The sequence below is a fragment of the Thunnus maccoyii genome, chromosome 20 (assembly GCF_910596095.1).
Source record: "Thunnus maccoyii chromosome 20, fThuMac1.1, whole genome shotgun sequence".
Lineage (NCBI taxonomy): Eukaryota > Metazoa > Chordata > Actinopteri > Scombriformes > Scombridae > Thunnus > Thunnus maccoyii.
In genome coordinates, this window is record NC_056552.1 from 9,221,082 (window position 1) to 9,248,989 (window position 27,908).

The 27,908-nt window shown below is 40.4% G+C and overlaps 1 protein-coding gene and 1 non-coding gene across 4 annotated transcripts; both read left to right on the forward strand.

Annotated features, from left to right (window-relative positions):
* Positions 1-3,272: 3,272 nt before the first annotated feature.
* On the forward strand, positions 3,273-3,387 carry LOC121887658. The gene has a single exon (XR_006093019.1). It is a non-coding gene; the product is annotated as a U5 spliceosomal RNA (small nuclear RNA).
* A 10,472-nt stretch (positions 3,388-13,859) lies between these two features.
* Positions 13,860-27,799, forward strand: trim8b (tripartite motif containing 8b). 3 transcript variants are annotated; one of them, XM_042397366.1, is made up of 6 exons: positions 13,860-15,310; positions 15,855-16,532; positions 20,478-20,573; positions 20,687-20,952; positions 21,060-21,175; positions 21,290-23,547. In XM_042397366.1, the coding sequence occupies exons 2-6, from the start codon at positions 15,927-15,929 to the stop codon at positions 21,988-21,990; spliced, it is 1,785 nt and encodes a 594-aa protein (XP_042253300.1). In that variant the 5' UTR covers positions 13,860-15,310; positions 15,855-15,926; the 3' UTR covers positions 21,991-23,547. The 3 variants fall into 3 exon arrangements, with proteins under 3 accessions (XP_042253300.1, XP_042253299.1, XP_042253298.1); XM_042397365.1 differs by lacking the exon at positions 13,860-15,310 and adding an exon at positions 27,779-27,799 and having other exon boundaries at positions 15,537-16,532; positions 21,290-22,014; XM_042397364.1 differs by lacking the exon at positions 13,860-15,310 and having other exon boundaries at positions 15,537-16,532; positions 21,290-22,014; positions 22,152-23,547.
* The last annotated feature ends 109 nt before the right edge of the window (positions 27,800-27,908 follow it).

Consider the following 27,908-nt stretch of genomic DNA (forward strand, 5'->3'; position numbering starts at 1 on the left):
TGTGTGTGTGTGAGTGTGTGTGTTATTTATTTAGTAGTCTTATGGCCTGAGGAAAAAAGCTGTTCCTCAGTCAGCTGTATCTCCTCCTTGAGGGCAGCAGGGAGAGCAGGCGAGCTGGGTCCTTAAGGACCCTCAGGGACTTCCTGAGGCACCCCTGAGTGTAAAGCTCAAGCAGGCTGGGTAGCTCACACCTGGTGATGTGCGGGGCCATGCACACCACCCTCCCCAGTGCTTTGAGATCCATGCTGGTACAGCTGCTGTACCAGGTGATGAAGCAGCCTGAGGATTTGGGGCTGTCAGTGACAGTCATCCCTGCAAACCCCACCCTACATTGTGGGGGTACTATCTGTAATGGAAAATTAAAGTACCAAGTCGAGCCGATACCATGTAATGGAAAAACGCCATTAGTGAGGTAGTGAGTCCATTTTTCCAGTGATCTGATTGGTCAGTTGACAAGTTTTGATCTGATTCTTCAGAGGTTAACCTTTTCCAACTGTTCAGCAAAGCAGCTAAATGCTTTGCAAGATTTCCAAAACTAGTCTTATGTTATTATAAATAGACATGTTTTTCAAAAATCCAGGAGGACTTTCATAAATAATTGTGAGAGAAAAAAATGCTCATTTGTGAAGGAGAGATGTTCAATGTTCAATTTATGGAAATGTTCAACTAATGAGCTAAGTCTTTTCATAAGAATGTGCTAATCAAAGCCTTGATGTGATGATTTCATCTACAGGGACTGACTCTGGCCTCATACTAGAGATGTTTTAGCTTCATGGCAAGGGTGGGAAATAAGGTGATAACCTTGGATGGGTAACAACAGCTGCCCGTATTATTTTCCAATTAGAGTTCATTCTGACACCAAGTGTCCTTGTTTCCCCCCTCCCTGGTGGCATGACATGAGCAACTCCATAAGGAGTGATTGTTTTTTGGTGCGATTGCGTCCATGTATACACCGTGCCAAAGGCATCTCTGATGTCATTTGTTTTCAATAAACTTCATATATTCAAGTAAGTATCAGCTGCAGCCTGTGGAGTCTCTTCAACAATTATTCAACAAGTACAAGATTTTCCATATCAATAATATTTTTAATACCTCGATGCAATCTAGTGCAGAGTGGTTCCCAACCTAGAGGTCGCGACCCCCACAAGGAGTCACAAGATGAAGGTACTATAAATGGTCATGAGATGATTATGTGAGTATAAAATTATGTTTGTTTTTCAGAATCATTACTTTCTTCTTGTGACATAAAGTATAGTTTTATCTCTTCAAGCTTCAAAAAAGTATTCAAATGAAACAATAAGGAGATACTTGTCATGTCGGATGTAGTCCCAGTAGGCTATTTATTGCTTCATAATGGTCACAGGCAGAAAAGGTTGGGTTAATCTAGCAGTTGATGAGTCATTGTTTTATTATCTATGGATGATCTGTTTATCTTATCTTTACCTTGTTTGTCTCACCGCCCAGAATGATTTCTTGTGTAGGCAGGTTTTGGGTGGATGGAATGAGGTAGGCGTTGATTTTTTTTCTTGACGGGAGACGATCATGAGACAGTACAACTGTGAAACAAGCCGGATGAAGTCACTGTCAACATTGTGCAACACCCAAACTGCATGTAACAGTAGCTACATTAACCTTAACTGAACACAATCAGCAATCCGGATGTTATTCAACTAAGTCTGAGATATCTAAAAAAGTTTGCATAGATGGCATGAATTTGTTTTAGGAAACTGTGTATGCACTGATGACTTACCAAATCTTAATATACAGTTCAAGGGTTCAAGGCTCAAAGATACAAAGATACTCAACACAAACAGCAAATACTACACTAATAAACTGATTGATGAGAACCAATTAGGCACAAAATATCAAAGGACAGGTTCACAATTTTTCCACTCTATTTAAGATGTCAAGAAGATATCTTGCAACGTTACAGTCAATAAGGAAACACTTTCCGAGGAAACACAAAGGGAAAGAACAATGAAGTCTTTTGTATGTCTTCACACATACTTGTCAGACGGATCTGTCTGATGGGAGATAAGCGAGGGCGGTGCAAGGCCATTCCTGTCACTTTCCGACACCGATGAGCCACATTCAGGCCCACTTCACGCAGTGATTGGTTGTTGCGGAGGTGAGAGAGGAGTCAAGGTTTACACTTCTCTCTCTGGCTCTCCTTTTTTCATTCTTGAAACAATTATTTCTGTATTTTTTTTATGTGAACAACAAATTGCAACAATAGTAATGTCTTCCAGGAAAGAATGTCTGGAAATATTCCTGTATTAAAATAATATCATATCTGAAATATCTCCACAACTATTAGATAATTGTGTGTATGCTGATGGATATCTGTTACTGTAATGCATTCACCGCCGACCAAATATTATTAACTCAGCTGGACGGCTGAGATCAGAGATAGTGAGTAATTTTGAACAGTTTTCACCTGAGAGTTAGAGAAATAAACAGCACCACCTGCTGACTCATTACAACTAAGGCCACAAAAACATTTATAAAAATAGTTGTACAGTAATGGATGGAAATAAGAAATATGAGCATGTAAAACTGAAGCAAGTTAAAAGAAAATGGAGAGAAAATAATAAAAACATTGCAAAATGTGAATTTGCAGTACATACAAATTGTTAGCACATGCAAACTGTGTAAATGTGTATGATGTTTTCTGCTCAGCCTGTTTACTTAAGTACTGTACTTAAGTACAATTTGGAGGTATTTGTACTTGAGTATTTCCATTTTATTCTACTTTACACACTTCGCTTTATACATCCATGGTACATATGTCTTTGTGTGTGTGTGTGTGTGTGTGTGTGTGTGTGTGTGTGTGTGTGTGTGTGTGTGTGTGTGTGCGTGTGTGTGTGTGTGTAAGGAGGCGGGTCTTTCCGTAACGTAATGCACGTTTTATATAAAAGTGGGAATATTAACACGGAGGGAAATTATGTTGTAGAGTTATGTATGTTTGTGTGGCTCAAATGATGTTTTTAATAATAACAGAAACAGCAAAATAAAACTTTAATTCGAGAAAACACGGAAATACAAACGTCAACCCATCCCATCATGCCTTGCGCCACAGCGCGAACGGCTAAATAATCGCACAGTTTTTACCTTAAAATGTCGTTTTTAGCTGTGTTTATTCCGCTGTGTTTCTGTATTTGCTAAATTATGTGAGTCTTGTGTTTCTGTGAGTACATTATTTTATATCAAACCGTCAGTAAAGGTAGTATCGTCGTTAATGTGGTCTTTCTATGTAACACATATTCTTCAGTACACTCTTGTTTCTCTTCAGATCGTATAAATCTTTCGCCTTTTACTAAAGATTTCCGTGGAGAGGAACAATAAGAGTTTCAACCAATTTTTTGATGCCCTGCGTTTAGCGGGGCTTTCTAATAATGTGAAAAATAAATATAAATAAATATCGGAAAAATCACTCGCTGACCATTCAATGGGAGTAATGCCTATAGTATCACATCTATATAGATAGTTAGAGGCCACAAACACAACGATTGATTCAGCCGACTTTAATAGTTGCATGGTAATAACACATCGGAGAGTTCAGCAAAGATACAGGTTCACACATTTTGCGTTTATGTGAAAGGATTTCTAGTTTGTGTCTCTGCTGACAGGAGGGTTTGAGAGGGCGGGATAACCGTCAGTCATTTATTAATTTGGCCAATCAGAGTCTTATAATCCTCTGTCCTAATTTCACCAAAACGTAGCCTGAACCGGTTGTCAATCATTTTTTTTAATTAACTCGACTCAGTGCTTTCAGAGTGGTGATTAAAGGGAGTTGAGATCTCACAGAAACTCGCGAGATTAAACGTGACTTCAGGAAAAAAAAGAAGAAAAACACGGAGGCGTCGTCAGCTGCAAAAAAACAAAAAAAAAGAGAGAGAGAGAAAACTGTATTAAGTGATGGCTGATAAGATGAAATCAGTATGGTTTATAATATATTTTGTAGGTGAGTTGGAAATAAAGTTTTATTGTACGCAACATCCGGTTGATGACGCGTCCCGCTCAGCTCGCTCTCATTGGCTAATGCAGGTTTCTGTTCAATATTTGATCACTGTCCTTCTCACTCTGCAGGATTTCAAGTCACATGTTTGATATTTAGTATTCAAATCCAGTCGTTAACATTAAGATTATGTCTGTAAACCCTTCACACATCATCATACAGCATCATTTGTCAGGACCCAAAATCTGTTCAATCATCCTCAAGTGTGGAGAAGAACAAGAGGCTTCCTGTTGTACTAAATACTGAGTAACATCTAACAAGAATATTTTTAAAAGTGACTGCATTAATTAAATATTGACATGGATATCACGTTCATTAGGAAGACGTTAGAGCAATAATTACAATAACATTAAAAAGTACATGAAAAAAGTTCCTCTGTCCAATATGCCGTAATTATTATGTATAAAATAAAATAGCATAAATAGCTCAAATTGTTTATTTAAGTTTTAGAGCTCTGGTATTCTTCAGGGCTTTGTTATGATAAAAATTAATTTACAAATATATTCTTCAAGGGCCAATGGTTTAGTATATTTGCATTTATATAAGAAATAATTAAACTATATTATTATCTTTGTCTTCCACAGTCATACCATGCTGAATATTTTTAAACCAGTCATTAAATTGATGAATATACAGCTGTACAGCAGGTGTTTTTCCTTCTTGTATGTGTTTTGCCTCTTGCAGCTGTTTCTTGTGGCATTTTTGAAGTTGGTATTTGTTGCATTTTTCACTTTTGTTTTTGTTTATTTTTAACCGTTTGTGGACTTTTTGGATTTTGAGCACAAATATAACAGCATTATAGTTTCAGTCATTTTTTTATGCAAAAATGCCAAATATTTGCTGTTTTCAGCTTGTCAGATGTGAGGTTTTCATGCTTTTTTTTGTCACACATGACAGTAAACTGAATAGCTTTGGGTTTTACGCTGTTTCTCGGACAAATCAAGACATTTGGAGACACTTTTGACTCTGAAAAATTATAACCATAATTTTTTACTAATTCCTGGCATTTTGTAGACATAACAATAAATCAATAATGAAAATAATCATAAGTTGCAGTTACTTGTAACAGTTAAGAAAGGTAAAAGTGCAGCAGCTCGCTATCACTTTTTAAAAGACTCCTTTTGATGAACTCTGCTGAAACAAAGAAACTTGGAAAACACAAAAAGTTCGAGCCAACTTGCAACAGAAAACACTGCATGACTTGTAAATTGTCACATCAGTGGCACCCTGAGCAAACACCTGATAAGATAGTTAACACAATGACACCCACTATTTAACTGTAATCCTGTGATTGGACATACATCCTGTCTACTTTCTATACACCTACAGGATTAAAAGTGTCACTTCCCATCTGTGTTTCTTTCTCACATTTAATCCACTGAGACAAATCGTTTTAAAACAAAGAACAGAACAATGTAGGGACAGCCTGTATACCTGCAAAGCTGTGAGCCGGGACTACAAAGTTTAGAGGAAAACATATTTTAGGGAGCACTGCCTGCACCAAACAGCCACTTTGGGAACTTATGATCAGGTACCAGAAGTTTATCAGCAGTGTTTTATATTCTGGAGGAAGTCTGATAAGCAGTCACATGTTGAGTTTACAAAGAACTTAACTAAACATTTCAACAGGTGGTGCTCTGCACGGATGTCACTATTTTTAAAGATCGGTGTGATCTGACGGTGATACAGCAACTCTCTTCTACCTGAAGTTGCCACTCATATCGCTGAATGTTGAGTGAAAACTGCCCTGAAGCTGCTACTTTGGCACATATAAGGAAATCTGGATATTACTGTGCTTCAGATGATTATGCTGCTGCTAAATCTGTCAGTCACTCAACAAAATTTTCTTCATTTGAGTCTGAAAAGGTGAATCATGGTCACAGTTCTGTTGGTTTAGTTCCTGTACTAAGATGCAAGGTTAAAATGTTGAACCAGCAGCTCTCATTGCTCCAGTTAGGGAAGTTTCAAATGATGAAGATACTTTTTACAGCTAAACCTGAAAGTGTGAAATATTCTGGTTTTGAGGCTTTTGTCTCAGATGGGTTTGTGTCTGTCACTGGTAGTGATGTTAAAGTGCTCATGAAAATCCTTCAAGACACAGGAGCAAAGGTTTAAAGCCAGTCTGTCTCGTGTCCACAGTGGGATTTTCCATGCTTTACCAAAAGATGGGGTCGATGTCACACTGGAAAACAAAACTGGTAATCGACATGTCTGGGGCTGATGGCTCTCTGCCTGCTGAGTCTCTAATCATTTGCTTCTAAGGGAAATAATGACTGTAATACAACAATAACAGACGCCACTCTGCCTAACAAATGAGTGATTAAGATACGTTGAGTGCATTTTGTTTTGTTAATACTTCTTTACTTCCCTCCATTACTTCCATTAATCGCAGAGCTGCGCAGTTCGATCGCCCACTCTTGCTCGAGTCCACATGTCGAGGTGTCCTTGGGCAAGATACTGAAACCCCAGTTGCTCCCGATGGTCAGGACAACACCTTGCAATGTAGCTTGCTGCCGTTGGTGAGTGTGTAATTGGTGAATTGTAAAGCGCTTCAGCCTTTATTTAAGTTGAATTTTGAATGTGTGAAGTGGACGTAAATGTCAGATCATTGGTTTCAGAAAGTCAAGGGGATATGAGAGATAATGTGAAGGAGAGATAATGTGAATTTCTATCTGACAGCCTACATTATGACTTGTCTTACTCTATAATAATAAGTGTGACATTGAAAAGAGAAAAAAAGCAAGGACATGTCCTGAGTCATGGCTACGGCCCAGAAAATACTTAACTTCTTACTCCTTTACATTTATTTGACAGCTATCGTTATGTTGCACATACATATCTTAAACATACAGTATGATGAATGTTGAAGATAAGGTGCATTATTGAGAATTAAACCACCTACAACTATACAAAGTGGTTGTAAATTACTGTCAATCTACTTCAAGATGAGACATTCAAATGCTTCCTATACATAAATGCATCAGTGCCAATAATAAAACAGTAATATATAACACTATGAAAGGAGCCATTATGTACAATGAGTAGTTTCAATTTTGATATTTTTAGCGCATATTCATTTAATACATCCATCCATACTCCAACTCATGACTTGCAGTGGAGTCATTTTACGTTGTGGTATTCACACATTTATTTATATAAAGGATGAGAATACTTCTTCCACCATGAATTTCAAAGAAATAGTAATATTTAGGGAGTTTAAGGGGTTTTCCCAGCCTACACAGTACCGTCATCATAATGTAGTCGAACCTTTTTGGTAATTTTGAAACTCACCAGCTGCACAAACATCATCTGATGGAAATACTTTGAAATACTTTTATCAAAAAATAATGTTGCAACCAAGCAACATGTTGACCTCAGGTCAGAGCCTCGGTTTGAACTGACAGTTAACGTTTCTTGTTGGAAAGTCACAGAGCCCAGTTAAAAGTAGAGATGTCAGAGGTCTGATCCTTATCAGTCTTTTAATACTGCCAACTGCCTTTTTATTTATTTTTTTGCTTCATGTTACAGCTGGACAACATGCTGACAGTGAAATAAGGCTATTTGCAGAACAGCTCTAAATGAATAAAACAGAACATGCATCTCAGGCTTTCTTTGATTGTTTCCTATTAGATTTTGTATAGTATGTTGTAATATGTAGTATAATATTTATACAGAGGAGTCAGAAAGCTTCTCTGCTGCAGTTTTTGAACCAACAACAGAACCTCCGACTCTGGTTCACCTGCAGAATGTCTACGTGGTTCATAGTCACTTTCCTGCAAGTCCTTAATTTTAAATGATTTTGTTTAAACGTGCAAATTTGATTTATTTTTTTTTAGTTTTAACTGAAACCTGACAAAGTTTCTTTTTCTGAGCTGTGCCCTGTAAACAGTTCATACAAATGTCTTACATCTGGATGTGTTGGGGGCCTGGTCATGGTTTTTAATGGTGATCTTTTTTAACTGTAAACCCACGTTGACTGTTGAATATATAATCAATTCCAGTGCTTTGTGCTCTTATACACAGATTTCCTAAATTTCACAAGGTTTTTACACAAGAATTCTCTTTTATTATATATGTATCCAAATCTGATCCAAGCTTTTAATTGTAGGTGATTTTAATATTCACATTTACTGTCCGTCAAATCCTGTGGCTTGTATTTTTCTACATTTAATTGACTCTTTCAGTCTTACCCAGTCAGTCGTAGGTCTTACATATGTACACGGTCATGTCCTTGACCTTGTTTTAACTTGTCTCTAATGCCCAGATGAATAATGTCAGCTTATCTTATCATTGGGCCATTTTATTCTACTTCCTTCCCCCCACTCCTAAACCCATTTTACCTGGTAATTATGGTCTATTATCCTTTTACTGCCAGGCAGTTCTCTGATACCTTCACCTCTGCTGTCATTAAAGCTCCTCCTGCTGGCCTGGACACATAACTGGTCTCTCTATTCAACCCCACTTGCACCAATATTCTGGACTCTTTTGCCCCTTATAAAGTCAGAAAACCTGAAAATTTAAACTCAGACCTGGTTTAACGTTTGTGTAGTTAGGCTGGTGTCCTTCCAGCATCTGAGATACTGTCTGGCTAAATATCAACAGTGTGTCAAAGCAGAGAGAGACAAATATTTTATCGATATTATCTTCAAACATACCCAAAGACCCAAAGTCTTACTTAATATAATAGATACAGAGCTCAGCCCGGCAGTCACAAATAGTCCTGAAACAACTCCTGATACCTGTGATTATTTCCTAAGATTCTTGGACAAATAAATAAATTAACTTGACTTGATTTTGTGTCTCTTTCAGTCTTCGTTTCTTGCTCCCATGTTGGAGGGTTTGGGCGCCTTTTATCTATCTGTCACCCGGGGGTTCATTGTCTTATAATTCGTCCATGGCGATAAGGCGTTAATGTACCAAAATAATGGAATCAAACACATTATCTCTGTAATAAGTGCCTTATTGTGATTTCCCAATGAAAGTGGCTCGTTTTGGAGGAATTTGAAACAATTAGTTGTGTGTAAGCAGTGTAAAATACATTTTATCAAATACTGAAATACAATTTAAGGTACTTTTTTGTATTTCCATTTTATGCTACTTCATACTTTATATTATACTTTATATTCCGCCACATTGCAGAAGGAAACATTGTGCTTTTGACTCCATTACTTTTATGTGACAGCTGTAGTTTAGCTACTTTGTGTATCAAGATTTTACATATAACACAGGATTTTAGTAAATATGATGCATTGCTGATTTATGACTTATAGACATTATTTATTCACTTATTTTATTATATTCGTGTTGTAAAGTTTTATTTTATTTATTTTTCCCCTCTTATCAATTTTATTTGTCTCTGTTTATCTATTTTGTCTACTTTTTTAATCTAAGTTTTATTTCACTCTATTTTTTTTATTATTATTTTTATTTTTGAATCTATTTTATTTTATTACATTTCGATCATTTTTATTTCTCGTGTGCATTAGTCTCAAATTGTTTTCCTGTTTGCTGTTTACATTTGTTCTGTCTCATTATTGGCTTTTATATATATATATATATATATATATATATATATAGTTTTATTTTCACTCCTCATTTTTTAAATTTATTTTAAGTCTGTTTTTCTCGTCCTCACTTTGAATTGATGTATAGCTGAGTATTTGGTAGGTAAACATGTGTTTTTATAATATGTGAATGTCCTTGTGTACAAATCGAATCATATTTTTCTAAAATACAAAAATAAATATAGTTCAACCAACCACAACATTAAAATGCTTCTTACACATTAATAAAACTGTAATAATAATCCAATAATATATTCATATAATAATAATAATAATAATATTAATAATAATATTAATAATAATAATAATGTAATAGTCTGTTTACTATTACATTATTATTACATAGTCTGTTTACTATTACATTATTACATACTATTACATACTAATGGGCTGTTCTGTTAATAATTCAAGTATATTTTGCTGATATTTCTGTACATTTAAATAAGTACAATTATGAGTAACTTGACTTGTGATGGAGTATTTAAACTTAATTTGATGTTTATACCTTTTTAAAGTAAAGGATCTGAAAACTATACTATATATTGTCAAAATAAGTGATATTATTGTATTCAGAATTGTATAAAACACAGTTATTTGTACTAAAATTATATTTTTTCCTTCATCTTTTTATTGCATGTCAGGAACATAGAGTGACTCATTTCCTGCTAGTTTTAATCTGGTCAAGGCCTAAGCGCTGCAGAATGCACCTTTAGTCTGTAACAAGATATTACAGTTATATTTTCATGCAACAACATGCACTATACACACACATACACACACACACACACATACACACAGTGATCTCAGTCAGCAGCTGTGTTTCCATCACTTCAGAGGACATTTCATTGACTTATATTCATTTCCTGCAGACTTATTGTAACTTTAATCATAACCACCGCATGCCTAACCCTAAACTTAACATAACTCTAAACTTACTTTAACTTTTAACCAAGTCTTCACCCCAAAATTAATGTTTTACGGTAAGGGGACTTGCTTTTTGTCTCCATAAGGAAACCAAGTCCCCACAACATGAGGAATACCTGGTACACACACACACACATAGATATGCAATGCTGCCCCAAAGGAACATCATGAACGTCCAGGCCATTAACAAATGCAGTAAGCCCTTTAAGTATGATTCCCTGCCCTTCCTCCCCGGCTCGTCCCTCAGCTCCTCCCGGTTAAAACGTGACACACATCAGTTGTGTGACAGGTCACGTGACGGCCGTAGCGTTGATCCGGAAGGAGGGAGGGGATGAAGGGATGGAGGAGGGATGGAGGAGGGGGTAGCCGATGTAGCCGAGAAACTGCGTCAGGTCAGCCAGAGACAGCCTGAATCATACAGGACGCTCAGCTGGTCAGCTTCAAAATGAAAGCACCGAACATTTTTCACATGTTGGAGTTACAGTAGAGTTACAGATCCCCTCCAGACACCTTTGAAGACATTTAATTTACAATTTATTTGGTACAGTAATTTGTCTGATGTGGATTTTCGTTACTCAGACATTCCTTTATCATATCTACCACAATCCATTATTACATGAATAGCATAGACTCCTCAACCTGGCAGTGTTTACATCAACTAGTCAGGTGTTTTTACTGTATTTTAGTTTCTTAAATTCTTATTTTACTGAAGATACCTTCCTCCCAATTTTTAATGTCCAAAGTACCCCAAATAGTCCTATCAGATGGGATGAAGTCCTCCTTTTTTCAGTAGGTTTGGTCAAGTTTGCATTAATTTTACTGCTACAACTTGGAGTGGCAGAAGCTGGATATTTAAACCAATTATCTGTTTCTTCTATCGATCCCTTGTTTGCTAACAAGTTTTCAAGCATTCTTGAACTTAACACTTGACACAGATGGCTGATGATATTTTATATTTTTCTTATTGTCAACAAACCCCATTAAAAAACCAAAATAAACTGAACACAAACCTGCTACGTACAGGTATGAAATTAACAGCCACACAAATGTCTCCAAGCAACCCCTGTGCATGTTCGCCTACGTGCAGCCCGCAGAACCATAATTCCACCTTAACAAGTACTGTCATGAGCCAACACGTTGTTCCTCCATTATGAAGAACATGGCCTCTGTAGTTTATGTTGAGTAGAACTCACATACGCCGTCCTGCTGAACAAAATACTCACTGACGCACCAAATGTGTATTAATCTTCCACTGAAAATAGTCTCCAACAAAGGCATCAATTACTCATGTCTGAGTAATGTTAAAAACTACAGCGCTCAGCTGTTATATGAAATCATTTAGCTGTTTTTCAAACTCAAACTATATAATTATGAGCTGTTTCTGAAGATTTTCATTGGAAACAAATTGACTCGGGGCTAACAGCCACAGACAGTATTGTTGGTTTTAGTCTTTTCATGGGAATTGTTGACAACAACAAAAATATAGAATAGCGCCAGCCTCGTTCTTTTCCTGGTGGGAAACTGAGGCATATCCTATACTCATAAGATCAGCTTAACACTAGGGCTGCAATTAACTTTTTTTTTTCTCAATTTATCAATTAGTTTTTTGGTCTATAACATGTCAGAAAATGTGAAAAACACTAATCACTGTTTCCCAAAGCTGCAACCTAAAACGTTTTGTTTTGAGAGATTTAGTTTACTGTCACAGAGGACTAAAGAAACCAAGGAAAGAATTTGGGGCATTTTTTCTTTAAAACATGACTTAAAATGATTCATCAGTTACTAAAATAGTTGGTGAAAATCAGCTAATCATTGCAGCTGAAGTAAAAATACCAACACAGCAGTTCTACATGAAAAATCCTACGGAAGTAAAAGTAGTGGTTTGGTTCCTCTGACTGATATATTATTATATATGACATCATTAGATTATTAATAGTGAAGCATCAGTGTTAGAGCAGCATGTTACTGTTGTAACTGCTGGAGGTGGAGCTAGTTTCAACTACTTTATATACAGTTAGCTAGTTTAGTCCAGTGGTTCCCAACCTAGGGGTCGGGCCCCTCCAAAGGATCACCAGATAAATCTGAGGGGTCGTGAGATGATTAATTTACCTTGCGAGGCCATCCGTGTTGTCAGGCTTCAAGTTATTTGTTTGGCTGCGTACGCTAAAACAGTATGTCTGAAACCTTAGTGTGAAACCAATAGTATGTGAAGTGCATACTATTTTCAGGGAAACAATACAGTATGCAAGCACTGGACACTACGCCAGCATAAATATCCCACAATGCGATGCAGTAGTGACGACAACAACAACAACAACAACAACATAACAGACAATGATGGACAGTGACCAAGGAAGCTCTGGCGTAACGTCAATAACACTTTAATTTAAGCAACATTTCACTTTGCTCTGCTTTTTTTTTTTTTAATCACCGGTATTTCAGACTTTATGGTTGGCACATGTTACCATGGTTACGTGTCTCCAACAGGCAAAGAGGCTCTCGGGAAGTGACGTCCGAAAAGACACATACTCCTGTTTATTCACACAATGTTGAACAATAGTACACATATTGGGTATGTAGTGCATAGTACGTGATTTCGGACGGAGCGATTGGTCCGAACCACCGGTAGTTCAGGCCAATCAGTGTCCTATGAGGATTCTTACATGAGCCAGCTGCTTAGCAAGGTAAGACGGTGATAGACAGATGGTTCATCCAATCACCTGCCAAGTATTTTTTTTTTGGAAGTGCCTGCCCAGTTTCCAAGGACGACTTCTCAGATGGTTCTGTGTAACAAACCATATGGTGCATCAGGTTAATGATTAATGGGAGAGGAAAGAAGAAAAAACAAAGCACAAATCAGTTTTCAGTTTTTAGACTTTTTCTCTAATCTTTGATTTTTGGTGAAATATTGGATCATTTGAACATTTATTGAACTGTGAGAAGTTTAGAGGGGAAAAAAATCACTATTTGGTGGAGCTGTTAACAACTCATAAACATCTGAAATCTGACCTGACCACACATTGCTTTATGTAAGACATCAAAAGACAAAATTGGAATTGGAAATCACTGGTTTCATCTTTAACAATGTGTTGTATTTTAAAAACTTTTTATATTATCCATTGTGTCAAATATTCATCTGACAAGTAACTAAAGCTGTCAAATAAATGTTGTGGAGTAGAAAGCACAATATTCCCCTCTGAAATGTAGTGGAGAGGAAATATAAAGTAGTATACAAATGGAAATACTCAATTAAAGTACAAGTACTTCAAAATTTACTCATCTCTCTTCTTTTACGGTTTCATTTTGAAACCCGTAGCCGGAAGTGTCACGTCATGCTGTTTTTCTTGACGCGAGTTTAACAGCTCGCCTGCATTCCTCCTCTCTCTGAGAGCCTGGTCGATACAGACAGAGAAAGAAAAGAGGGGACAGAGAAAACACAGATTATTATACAGAACAACCCTGCTGGATTTTTATAAATAAACCCGAGTCGGCTCACACCGGACACATTTGACGACACCGGGGGGGCAACGAAAACAGAAAATAACCACGTCAAGACTGCACCTTTGGACCTACAACCACGACAGGGGGAGGAAAAAAAAGGCTTGTTTTTCTTTTATAATGACGGGAGTTTCAGCGTTGATAAGCCTGTGTAGGTCAGCTATCGAAAAGCAGCTTTGTTGAAACAGCCGCGGCGGATATCTCCCCTTCATTTATATATATATATTTATATATATATGAAAGAGGATTTGCAAGATGGCTGATGACAGCTACCCCTAACAAGGACAGAAAAAAGCGACGTCCCCTTTAAGATTAGGAGGGTATATTTTTGTATTTTATCAGTTAAATATATAATTATGACTACAGCTTGTGTTAATAAGGCTCGTCCTTGTCTGGAAATAGTGCAAATCTAAGTGTTAATCTGTACCTGTGCTGTGGTAGAAAATGGTGAGGTGACGTCTGAGGTAACGTTAACGGTTAATTTACGTTACGGTTTAATCGAGATAAGGAAGTAGATAAATATGTTGTTGGCTAAAGGCTGAGGCGACAATAGGTGAAAAAGGTGGACACCAAAGTTTAAAACAAAGAGTCCAGAGCTGATTAATAATAGTAATAATAATCTTTTAGGGGGATATTTGATAGATGTGTTTGCGACAGCAGCCAACATTCCTGCGGATCCTAAAACCCTTTGTTTTGTGCGCAGGAGCCGGACTCGACTATTAAAAACGATTAACTATGCAGTAAACAGCCTCGAAATGATGGCCTGGGTCTGATTTTCTATTTAATGAGATTATAAGGCCTTTGTTGTCGACAGAAAACTGGCAGAAAAAAAAAGAGCCGAGGCCTTGTGTACAGATATGCGAGCTGTGCCACATAGCAGGCGTTATTCATCAAACACAAATGTCGTTTTTTATGTCAAATTGAAGGGCTGGAGGTCGCCTATGTTGTTAATCTGATCAGTAAAACTGTGTTTTTTCTCCGTCTACTGCCAAACCGTCGCTGTTGTGTATGTATAATTGAATTGCTGGTGGAGGCTCCTTGGATACTTATTTATGATTCAGCGGACAAAAGCATTGCGCTGCGTTGTGGTTATTGAGGGATTCAAGCGTCCTTGAGGTCAGATTCAACACATTCAGGTTTAAAAGCTGTGCGTGTGTGTGTGTATGTGTATATGTGTGTGTGTGAACAGTAATCAGGGTGTGGACTGGAGCAGTCCTTTTCTCGTGGTTTTCATGCTTCGTTTGTTGGTCTGAATTGGTCCTCAGTCAATCATAATCCGACGCTGAAGTCAAGGAAGCTCTTCAAGGTAAAGGGCCCGAGCAGACAGGAGGGGGATCAAGTGTGTTTTCATGTGCTCATGATCATTGAAGTAACAGTGTAGATATTTAGTTCTCTGTGCCTTGTTTGCATTTCATGGTTTACCTGTAGCTGACAGGCTTTTTAGCTTCCTGTAGGCCTGTACACACACACACATACACACACATATACATATATATATATATATTTATATATATATAAACACACACACAGAAGCTTTAAAGGCAGGCCCAGTGTGTGTGTGTGTGTGTATGTGTGTGTGTGAGAGAGTGTGATTTAGAGGAAAGGAAAGCACCGTTTACTGTAATCTGTATAACGTCAGCCCCTGCTGTGTGTGTTGAAATCACCAAGGTGTTGTCATCCTCGCCTGAAGCCTTCTCTGGTCAATTTCTGGAATTTGCCTTCATGCTGCAGCAATAAGCAATACTCGTCATCTGTCAGGGAGACTCGTCTGATTTTGCTCACAAGGGTTTGAAATATACAGACTAATCTTTCAGGACGGTATCGGGTCTGTTTTTATCTTTTTTCTCAAGACTCATTTTGAGAGTGTCAGGTTTCCTGTGCTGAGGACAGAGAGTCATAGAAGTGGAGAACAGAGTTAGTGTATGCCTGCCCGCACCATGATGGCCTCTGACATGGCTGAGACGTGGAGGAACTGTTTTGAGGAGGAGCTCATCTGCCCCATCTGCCTGCACGTGTTCTCAGATCCCATCCAGCTGCCCTGCAAGCACAACTTCTGCCGGGGCTGCATCAGCGAGGCCTGGGCCAAAGACTCCTCGCTGGCCCGCTGCCCTGAGTGCAATCATGCTTACACGCAGAAGCCCAGCCTGGAGAAGAACCACAAACTGTCCAACATAGTCGAGAAGTACAACGCCCTGAGCGTGGAGAAGGCCACCACGCCGGCGTTGCAGTGCATCTTGTGCCGCCGTGGCCCACCACTCCCTGCAGTGAAAGTCTGCCTGCGCTGCAACGCCCCGTGCTGCCAGTCCCACATCCAGACACACCTGCAGCAGCCGTGCTCAGCCCTGGGGCACCTGTTGGTGGAGGCGGAGGCGGTGAAGGCCTGGACCTGCCCTCAGCATGACGAGTACAGGCTGTACCACTGCGAGGCTGAACAGACGGCGGTGTGTCAGTACTGCTGCTTCGCCCGCTGCCACCCCAGCCACGGCCACGCCGTCACTGACGTGGAGCTGCGGCGCAACGACATAAGAGTAAGAAGAATTATACTTGTACACAAACATGAAACAAACATATGCCAGCAGGGTGTCATCACACACAGAAACAAAAACACAGCCAGTAGTTTGACTATATCACTGATGTCAGACATCTTGCAAGAATTTGTCAATTCATCACTGATCAATAAGTGTTGGCTAAGTGCCCACTCAGGTACCAAAATGCAGCTTTTTACATTTATAACAGCACCACACAAACCAATGAGGTCATTTTTTTCTACTGTCCAGCAAACATCACCAGAACAAAGGGCATATTTGAATGTAATCCTTTGCCACATTAGAGACATTAAGTGGAGGTTTTTGGGTAAAAAGCTGGCATGATCTCCTCTTAGTCGTTAATGTTTTTACCCAATCAGTTTACTCAGTCAAATACAGAAGCGCCTGTATTAAGAAACAATTGCATTTCGAGTGTTTTTCAGCGCCTGTGTTGGAGTCTATCTTCCAGTCTGTGCATTTTTTCAGTTGTGATCCATTCCAGCCCGTTCTCATCTGTTGGAATGACAAACAATGCAGTCGAGGGTGGAACAATGAGGGGCCCTCAGTGGGCCTTATCTCCCCAGCACAGGTGCATCCTAGCACAGGGATCGCCAGTTGTGAGAGGGGGGGGGGGGGGGTGGGAGTGGAGACGAGGGGAAGGGGGATTAAAGTGATTCGTCACTTGATTCTGCGGTCTACTTGGGTTTTCTTATTAACCTCTTCCCTTCCTGGGGGTTTGGTGCTCGCTGCCGTCTGTTCGAGCGGAGGTCGGGTTGGTTTTCCATCCTGGTTTTTTTTTTTTTTCTTTCTCTTGAAAGGGTTGTGTGACAGGGCGGTTTAGTCAAACCACGAGGGCAACACTCCTGACTGACTCATGTTGTTCACCCAACACCCTGTTTGGGTGTCAACCATGTCATGCTCGGGTGTGCTTCCTTTTGGTAACACTATGACTCAGCTTTATGTATAGTTAATCAGTTGCCTGGGGCGCAGGAAGGGCCACCGGGTGGGACCTGGCCTGAATTTAAAGGCTGTATTACGAAAATCCTTCACATTTACAGCTTTTCCTACATTATCTATAATCAGACTGGACGACAAGTTGAGCCTGATTTAATTCTGGATTTCTGATTTATTTGACTTATTAAAAAACCCGATAATCATATTTCAGCCGATATAACTATTTTAGCATAAACATATCACGTAAATAAACATTTTTAATAAGGATTCCTTTAAATTTGGATTTTGAAAATAATCTTTCAATAACACCGTGACATTGATTTCAAACATATCAACCAGCCTTAATCCATAAACCTTTTAGATCACATTTGTCCTCGTGTTAGTGGCCACTAATGCATCCTCCATGTTGAATGCAATCAAGAAATGCAGAGTGGACCCCCCCCCCCCCCCCCCCCCTCTCTCTCTCTCCACACACACACACATACCACCCTACAGCCACTCCCTGCTCTTCACCTCCATCAGCCCCCCCACCACCAAATCCACCTCACTAGCTCACACCATCCACCAGCCACTCCAGGCGAGCACCGACCTTCCCTCTGGCCCTGCTCTCCTGCTCTGGTGGCTCTGATGGAAAAGACACTGTGGTGAAATGACAGCTAAAGAGCCCCCCCACCCCCACCCCCACCTCCTCTTTATACCCCCCTCACCCCTCTCCCTCCCCCAAAGGTATCCCATACATTTAGTTGCTACCCCCCTCTGGGAAGCTTCAGCTCCTTCGACCCTGTTTTTCCCCTGGCTTCTGCTCGGAGCCTAACTCAATCAATCAGCACAACCAGGTCACAGTCCTGGATCTAACCATGCCAAGTGTGTGCGTGTGTTTGCGTATGTGTGTGTGTGTGTGTCTGTGTGTGTGTGTGTGTGTGAGAGAGAGATATCTAGGGCAGTGGTTCCCAACCATGTGCCGCTGAGGCCCAAGAGTATGCAGGTTTTCATTCCTATCAAGCTCCACAGCAGCTGATCATACTGGGAACTAATGATAAAATCAGCTGTTTGGTTGGAATGACTGGACAGTGGAGATGATGATGATGATGATGGTGGTGGTGGGTGTATGTGAACAGATCTTCATTCTGTGAAAAACAACTGATTATTGACTTGTGGGATTAATGACAGATTTAGTCCCATTTTTAGCCACGCTAGCAGTGAGACTCTAGGGATGGCGATGTCTGTCCACCAGTCTGTAACTGAAATATCTCAACAACTATTGGATGGATTTATGTGGAATTTGATACAGACGTTCATGTTATCCAGAGGAAGAATCATACTGACTTAAGCGATCCCCTGACTTTTCATCTGGGGTCATCATCAGATCAAAAATTTAGACTGTCTACATTAAGCCGGCCAAATTCTAAAACACTGTTTTCATGCTAAAACAACAAGCGTCCACTCCAGCGTTTCAGCTCGTTTCTGCCAATACCTCCGTCCACATTAAAACACCAAAACCAGTAATTCTTCTACTGGGCCTGTGCAGAGGACAGATGAGCAAATCAGCCACAGAAAAACCAGCAAAGAAGAAACAGTATACTGTTTCTGTTTCTGCGGCAGCTTCCTGACATTTTGTTTATTGCGTGCAGATTATAACCATTCCAGCGAGAGAAAGGTGGTAGATAGCTACGTTTAACAACAAACAAGCTATCAAAGTAGACAATAAAGACGATAACACCCGCATGAAGCCGTCTGCCGTTGTTGTGGTGTTTCTTCTTCTTCTTCTTCCAATGAAAAACAGTGGACTGTCGCGCTACTGCGACCATCTATTTTGTCACCAATACCATAGTGTTTCTACAAAGCTCAGTTTTCTGTACATACTACAATGCCAAGCCGGCATTTTCACATTCACAAGAGCTCAGATTTCGTGGGAGAAAAACCTGTTTTAGTCTGGTCGGAGGGTCAAAACAGAGAGAAAAGATGTGTTTATGAATTTAGCTGCATGGACATGTTCTTAATTTGCCCAATACTTTGAGTTATGACTAAATACCTTCCAAACTAAAGACATTCCCACCATCCTCAGCTTGTGTTTAGTGCTAAATAGCAAATGTTAGCAGCTGAACATAGTAAACATCATATAAAAGATCAGCATGTTAGCATGCTGACATTAGCATTTAGCCCAAAGCAGCACTGTGTCTAAATACAGCCTCACAGAGCTGCTAGCATGGCTGTAGGCTCTTCGTCCTGTTTATTTAAATCTGGATCATATTGGCAGCACCACATTATTCTCCTCTTCACCATCTCATCCTCATGCTTCTCCACTGTTACATGTTGAGCAAAGATTATTCATTTTTCACATTAAATATTAATAGCATGAAGGATTAGCAAATCTGTGTCAATGATATTCCTGCTGTCAGACTTGTATAATGCAGGCAGAGACATAAAGGATTGTTGATCTCATATAAAGACATTTATCATGTTTTTTTTATTTATTGTAGCCACAAGCTGAAGCAGGATGGACATCTCAGTTTGGCCCGAGCAGGCGTCTGCTCTTGTTCACATGCCATCAACCTCCCAGAAATAACAAGTGTTGTTGTCACAACATTGCTGTAGCTCACGGAGCGGCCTCGACGGCGTGAATACATGAGCGTGTTTTTAGAGAGCAAATAAAGAGTAGAGGAGCAGTAAGAGGAGGTGCACTGAGGGGAGAGTAGAGGGAGGAGAGCTCCTTATGCCCATTTATCTATCTCTCTCTGCTTGCTGCCGCCAGCTCCCCCAACGTTAGTCCTCACTCACTAATGCAAACACAAAATAGCTGTTGGTTGCTATGACAGCACACCCTCCCTCCTCCCCCACAGGGATTGTGTGTTGGATGGAGACTAAATTAGCCGGCTCCCGGGTTCTAATATCTCCGGCATGGGGAGGGGATGCTAGTGGCTGGCTGAGGTCACAACTTCTCAGAGTTTTAAGACTTTCTTTCTTGTTTTCTGTCTCTCTTTCCCCACCTCGCAGCAAAGCCTGTTGAGACAGCAGGAGCGCGTGGAGGAACGAGTGCAGGAGATCGAGGAACAGCTTTGCAAACTAGACTCTGACAAGTGTGTGGTCGAGGTATGTTTTTGCACCTTGCTCCGTGGGCGTAAACACAGCCACACACATTTTAAGACACACTGTTATATAACGCCAGTATTGATGTTTGTGTGTCCGCGTTTGTTTCTCTACAGGACAGGGTGTGTGAGCTGAAAGAGGAGGTGCGTTTGCAGTACCAGCGGATGCATCAGCTCTTGGAGGAGGATCTCGGTCGGACACTGGAGGCTCTGGAGCGGGCTCAGGCTCGGTTCTGCCAGGACAACGCCGCCCAGGTTCTAGCTCTGGGAGAGCAGCGCCATGAGGCCCAGAAGCTGCTGAGCTCCATCCACACAGCCTTCAGTAAGGCAGAGGAACTGAGCTTCATGAAAAACACCAAGCCTGTTAAAATCCTCACAGACAGGTGAGAGAGAAGGTTTTTTTTTTTTGCCCTCGGTTCTATAATATGCAGGTGATGATGCCAAGAGAAGGCGTCTTATCTTGAATTTTGTCTCCTGGCACTTGTTGCAGGTCTCAGGCATGTGTGGGAAGCAGTCTGCCTCCTTACAAAGTGGGGAATCTAAACTCAAAGCTGTTCCTTTCTGAAATCTCCAAAAGAGAGAAGAGCTTGAAGAGAACGCTGGAAGGTACAAACTCAGACACACTTTTCAGGTTTTAATCCAGGACATGACAGTCATGAATGTGTTTTTATTTTAATTACCACTTATCTCTCATTTCACACCCTCTCTCTCCCCTCTCAGCTCCCCTCACCCCTCCCTCGACCTTCCTGCAGTCTGTTCCTGCTTATCCCAGCGGTCAGAGCTCTGCCTCTGGAGCAGAGAAACGGAAACATTCCACTGCCTTCCCAGAGGGAAACGGGAACGTCGGAAAAAACACCACTCTGGGTTTCAAAGACTCCTCCTCCTCTTCCTCATCTTCTTCCTCATCGTTAGCTAAGCAGCCCTACCTGGGCTCAGGCTCTGCCTCTGGAGAAGGCCAGTCCACCAATCAGCAACCTCTCGGCCCCTGCGGCCCACCTCACATCAGCGAGAGCGGCGGGGCAGGAAGCGGAAGCGGCTCGCTGACCAACCACCACTCTGGTTCCGTGTTCGGCTCCTCACACTTTCCTCCCGGCGGCAGCAGCTCCTCTCACTCCTCCCAGCAGGCGGTGCTGCCACAATACGGCGGCCGTAAGATCCTGGTGTGTACGATGGATAACTGCTACTGCTCCGGAGTGCCCTCGGTGTCGGGCCACCGCAGTCATCCCCCGTACCCGCGCTCGGGCTCTTTCCCCTGGGTCAGCGCCCAAGACTACCCTCCGCCTCCTGGCCTGGCCTCTGGAGGTCCGTCCATGCAGGGCTTGGCAGTGAGGGACTGGATAGACGCCTCACAGACACACAGACATGCAGATTTCTACGGGCTGTATGGGCAGCCATCTACAAAGCACTACGTCACCAGTTAACAGAGTAGACACACACACACACACATACACACACACTTGGATATAGAGACAGGCACCAAAATAGCACACCTTTACTGACTTCATTACCGGAAAAAACACATCAATACTCTCTGATAATGCAGTTATAGTCTACACACACTTAAATTAATGTTTATATCCACACACACACACACACACACACACACACACAGATCTAGAACATGTACACACATTCGGGGGCAGGGTTGATCTCTTTGTGTTTTTATTTTTTTATTTTCTTTATTTTCGGTCAGTGTTTCATGTAGTGTATTATACGTAAAATGCATATACAGCCAACCGCTCACTCTTGGCACAACTCAGCTCAGTGTTTTACACGTTAAAAGACACAGAGGAGGGGCTGAAGACGTCCGGATGAGATGCATCTTTTTATTTATAGAGCAGGAGACGAATTGATAGAAAATGAACTTTTTATTAGAAAATCTTTCATGCCTCTTCAAGGCTTCTCACTGAGGCTCGAGGGAAAAGAGATAATACCGTGCAGTGTTGAGCTTTCCAGTTTAGCGTCTCATGTTTCTCTGATATAATCACCCCTCCAGTTGTACTGAGGTCAATTGCCTTATGTTATTAGCATCATATTTTTCTCAGCCCAGCTGACTTACTTTGATAGATCCTTTAAAGAGGGACCACGGTCCCTTTGTGTCTCTTGATGTTCTTTTTTTTTTTTCTCGTCATGGCACTTCCTTTCTTTGCTGAGTTCAGGGATGGATAGTACGGCTTGAACACAAAACGCTCTTCCATGGAACACCCACAATGCACTTGTGGACGCCTTGTTATGCCTGGACTACAGATGCTGAACCACAGAGGGACACTAGAGCTGCGTCCAAAGGGCCGGTTGACCCTGACCCTCTGAGTTTTTGGGGAATTCAACCCTTATTCCTAGCACTCTTGTTTCTGGAGTGAGGATCCAGTCCTCCCTTCATGCTGCCAGGCTTCCCACAGGACAGAAAATCTTCTGACAAAGACTGTTTCCATTTAGTAATGACTATGACTTTGTGTTATTTGGTACATCCGTAGGTTTCATGCTTGTCTTGAGAGACTCTTTGATTGTTGAGAAAAAGGCAAAACTGGACAGACCAAACCAATCAAGCATCTGGAGGATCTGATGATGCTGTAATTGTACTTCCTGCAGGGCAAAGATGTCACTTCCTCTCAATAAGCACACAAGCTCTTGGCTTCCTGTTTGCAGCTGTAAGCATGCAAGGAAGAGTTTTTTAAGCACTCAAAAGAAGAACAATAGGGGAAAAAAACTGTATGCAGTTTTAAAAAAGAGTGTATGGAAGAAAAAAAAAAAGGGTGGGAGGATTTTTTTTTTTTTTCATGAACTTTTTCTAAAAGACTGGACTGCGAGATGTAAGCAATGGTCATCATCCTAAAAAGGAGCCGTTACAACAGACATAAAGATAGAAAAAAAAGAAAAAAAAACGACATAAAAGTATCTTTTTTTGTAAATATTTTGTGAAATGGAAAAATTACAGACGTGATTTGGAGGAGGGTTCCAAATAAACGAACAAATTTAAACCAGTCTCTGCTGTCCACTCTGTATGTGCAAATCCTGTTTTCTCTTGTTGCTTAAAGGATAAGGCTGCTGCGGATATTCTATATTTTTATTATTGTGAATAAATCCCATGAAAAGACTAAAATCGACAATGTGTTAGTCAATCTCTCAAAGTTTTTCGATTTCCCTACCCTATCTGAGGATCTCACACCAAAAACAGCCCTGCATTGTCTGTACCCGCACTGCGTTAACGTGCTGCCCCTGTTCAAATGAATGATGGGTTGTCTGAAAGGCGCCCAAGGCTACATCCTCACTGATATGTTTTCATTTTAAAACGCATAACTTTTGCTACGTTTACACCTAGCATCCACACTGAAACGATGATGCAGACACCCCGGTTCACTATCTGATTTGATCTTATCCATCACGTGTCTTTCCCTGATTCGTCACGCCCCTATCACATGGTCATGTTTTCTGCCGCCTTGACCAACTTATACTCGTGTTACTCTCGGTAACAGTTCCGCCTCATCATCAGTCCAAGCAAAGAAATCTTTAGTCTTACTTTTCGACATTACTGTTCTTTCTCTGTAATATTTTCTGCAACTAAGCAACCAATAATCTGCTTCCTGTCTACACCCGCACACACACGCCCAGTGTCCGTGAATGGTCATGCGATATGCGTTTTCAGGCGTTAGTATGGACGGAGATCATTTTTCAAACAGTGCTAAAGATTTTAAAATGTCTAAGGCTGCCATTCACACCAAATCCAGCAATGCGGCACCTTCCTGCAGGGTTGTGCGGAGGTGTGGTCGTGTTTATTTGTGCTGTAGAAAGAAACAGCCGTGAAACAATCAGAAAATAACGTCTATCTGATTCACCGCTTTGTTTTCACTACACCGCTCCTTCTCTTCATTCACTCTCCAGCTCATTCAACCATTCAACCGTTACTCTCTCTTTAGTGCTCTTGGCTCACTCACCATCTCTCTCTTTTTCTCTTGTCTTTTAAATTGAGTCAGGAAGCTGTCAGCAGAAGCCTAACTTTATTTTTAAAGCTATCAATCAAAGCGAAATGTCTTCCTCTCGTCCTAGTAACGTCTTTGTACTCCCTCATGGCAGAGTTGTACAGATGCTACATGGTAAACAAAGTTCTTCTCCCCGTAGGCGTCTTCGATCTGATCGCCAGCTTTCGTGATCGGCCACAGCAGCACGACTTCGGGTTACATTTCGGCAAAAGTTGATTATAGTTCCATTTTTTCTTGCACTGCTGCTGTGGTTTTCTGCTGCAGCCCATGTGGTTCCCACTTCCGCAGCCTAAATGCACTACCCCCATTCAAATGAATGGGAGGCATGGCCTTTTTCCTGCATCGCTGGATTTGGTGTGAATGCAGCCTAAATCCTCAAAAATGGTCACAAATATTATGTTTCAGTTTCCTAGAACAGCTGGGCACTGAAGTTTTTTAGCAAATGTTACTCAAGGAGTAAGTAGTGCGTTTGTTGGGGACTATTTTCAGCTGCAGTAAGTATTTGCAACACCAGAAGTGTTTTTATGATTGACTCTAAAGGTAGCTCATTATGTGGCTCATTGATGTTTTGTGTCTAGGGCTGGCAATATCAGTTGGGCCACCATTTTGGTCCAGACTGAAATATCTCAACAACAATTGGATAGATTGAAAATGAAAATTGGTGCAAACATTCATGTCCCCCGTAGGATGAATTGTAATAACTTCCCTTGAAAATCCCTTGACTTTTCATCAAGTGCCATCAAAACAATTTGTTCAAAACTTTGATTCATAACTAAAAACCTGCAAAACAAATGACCCTCCCATCAGCCTCAACTGTACTTTGTGTTAAGTGCTAAGTAGCAAATGTTAGCACGCTAACACGATACACACATACCTGCTAGACATCAGCATGTCACAGTAGCATCGGTATTTTGAGGATATTAGCACTTTGACATTAGCATGTAGCTCAAAACACCCCTGAAAGTACAGCCTCACATAGCTGCTAGCAACAATGGAAGTCTATGGGTCAAAGGAAGTTATCAGGCTTTAATGAGGATCAATTCATCGTTTGTCTCGGGTCTTTTATGAAAAATATAGAATATCACCTGGACTGATCCTTAAACGTTTCTCCTGTTTGTACAAACACAGAATCTCAGTATTTGTTTCGTGCTCAGCTATTGTTTTCCATTTCATAAGTCATCACCAACCAGTCATCTGCTCGGTCTTCATATGACCTTAAAAAAAACACGGCATCCTCCCACTTGTACCCTAACATCATGCAATCGCCGCTGTTGCAATGCAAGTACATGCAAATTACCCCTCTGGCTGCCCTTTTCTCTGTTTGACTGTTTATCTAATTTATCTTTTAGTATGTTTATTTGTCTTAAAAGACACATTAAAAGAGGACAAACCATTAAAATAAAACATTAAATATCTCCTGTGGGGCTCGTGTGTGTGTGTGTGTGTGTGTGTGTGTGTGTGTGTGGGTGGAGGTCTGCAGAGAGAAAACAGGATGGAGAGAACGAGTCTTGAGATGAGTAGTCAGAGTGTGTGTGTGTGTTAGTGTGAGTGTGTTCCCCTCAGCCTGATTAAGCTGTTGCATTACTGCTTTCCCCCACCCAGCACTTTGAGCCTCTATCTTGTTCAGACTACAGAGATGATCCACTAGTGTTTGAGTGAGTGAAAAGGGAATGAAGTAAAAAACTATTTTAAGAGACACAAGTTCATGTTAAGACTTGAAAATAGATAGATAGATATATAGACCAAAGGGAAAATAAAATGCCAAAGCAGACACTCGACATAAATCACATCAAAATACAAAGAGGCAGAAAAGGCAAAAGAAATGAATACAGTTAAAGGCTAAATTGTAGATACACTCTAATATGAAACATGAAAATATAATGAATACCACATATGTGATGGATAATGCAACAAAATTAAATTTCAGGTGAGAAAATAAAGGTTTTTCAATCAAGAAGATCATGTAATATGAGCAAAAGCTCCAGAATTCCAGAAGATTTTTAGGTACATTAGCTGCTTTCGGAATATTTTTGGAAGTAAACTGACTCGCTTTCTCATCGAGAGTCAGATTAGAAGATTGACACCACTCTCATATCTGTATGAAGCTACAGCTAGGTTAGCTTAGCTTAGCATAAAGACTGGAAGCAGGTGGAAACAGTTAGCCTGGTGTCAAGGTAACAAAATCCACATACAAGCATCTTTGACACATAACCCCTCATAAAACAACATATTGTTTTTACATGTTTTTGTATAAATTAACAACATATATAACATGTTAGCTTTCAGACAGAGCCTGGCTAACTGTTTATCTGTTTCCGGTATTTCTGCTAAGCTAAGTAGGGCTGCAACTAACAATTATTTTCATTATGGATTCATTATTTGGTATATATAGTCATTTGGTCTATAAAATGGCAGAAATCAAAAATATCAACATAGTTAAAGATTAACTTTCAGTTGATTGATTATTTAACCTATCATTGTAGCTCTAAAGCTAAGCTAACCAGCTGCTGGCTCTAGCTTTGTATTTAGACAAACAAACATGAAAGTGGTATCAATCTTATGATCTAACTATCTGTAATAAAGCCATAAGCATTTCCGAAAAACTATTCCTCTAATAGTAATTTAATGATGAGATTGTTTTGTTGACTGTGGTTTTCAAGGTCAATGAGTAACCTTGAGTCTAAGCCAACATGCTGAGGAAAATCATTCAAAAGCTCTAAAAAAAGCTACTAAATAGACCTCGTGGTGAGTAGATTTTTGAGTCATCTACTTCTTTTTAAGGTGAACAATGAACTTTTTTGTACACTATGTAGTCATTCAGACACATCAGTTACCCTCTCATGACAATCAGTGTTTCATATACACGTAAAAACAAACATTTTAATCATGTTGCGCCACCCTCGTTTTACTCCCCCGTCTTTCCCCTGGTGAGCTGGTGGAAGCTGATTTCTGATGAGCTGCCTTTTTCTCACGTCAGCAAACCTCAGAAGAGACAGAGGCAGCCAAGAACTGTGGGGTCGGAGGTGCAGCATAAATTACAGCGCTGCTTTTCTATCTTTCTCTGACACACACATACTCGCACAAACACTCCTCCCTTTCTCTCTCTCTCTCCTGACACACACATTTTCTCACACTTGTGCACACAGCTGCTGAACAGCTGTCTGATCCATGAGGAGAGAGAAAGGCAGCAATCCGGTTGCCTACGTCCCCGATATGTATCTCTGTCACACACACACACACACACACACACACTCTCTCGCACTGTCTGGCTCCTTTAAATTACCCATACACACACACTCCGTGAGGGGAAATGCTTTTATTCACTGATAAAAAAAACCACAGAACTTTTTGTTTGCTCCCTT

Coding starts and splice junctions, on each gene's coding strand:
- trim8b (XM_042397366.1), top strand. CDS start 15,927: ATGCCTGCCCGCACCATGATGGCCTCTGACATGGCTGAGACGTGGAGG. Junction 20,574..20,686: donor CTGACAAGTGTGTGGTCGAG/GTATGTTTTTGC, acceptor GTTTCTCTACAG/GACAGGGTGTGTGAGCTGAA. Junction 21,176..21,289: donor CTTGAAGAGAACGCTGGAAG/GTACAAACTCAG, acceptor CTCCCCTCTCAG/CTCCCCTCACCCCTCCCTCG.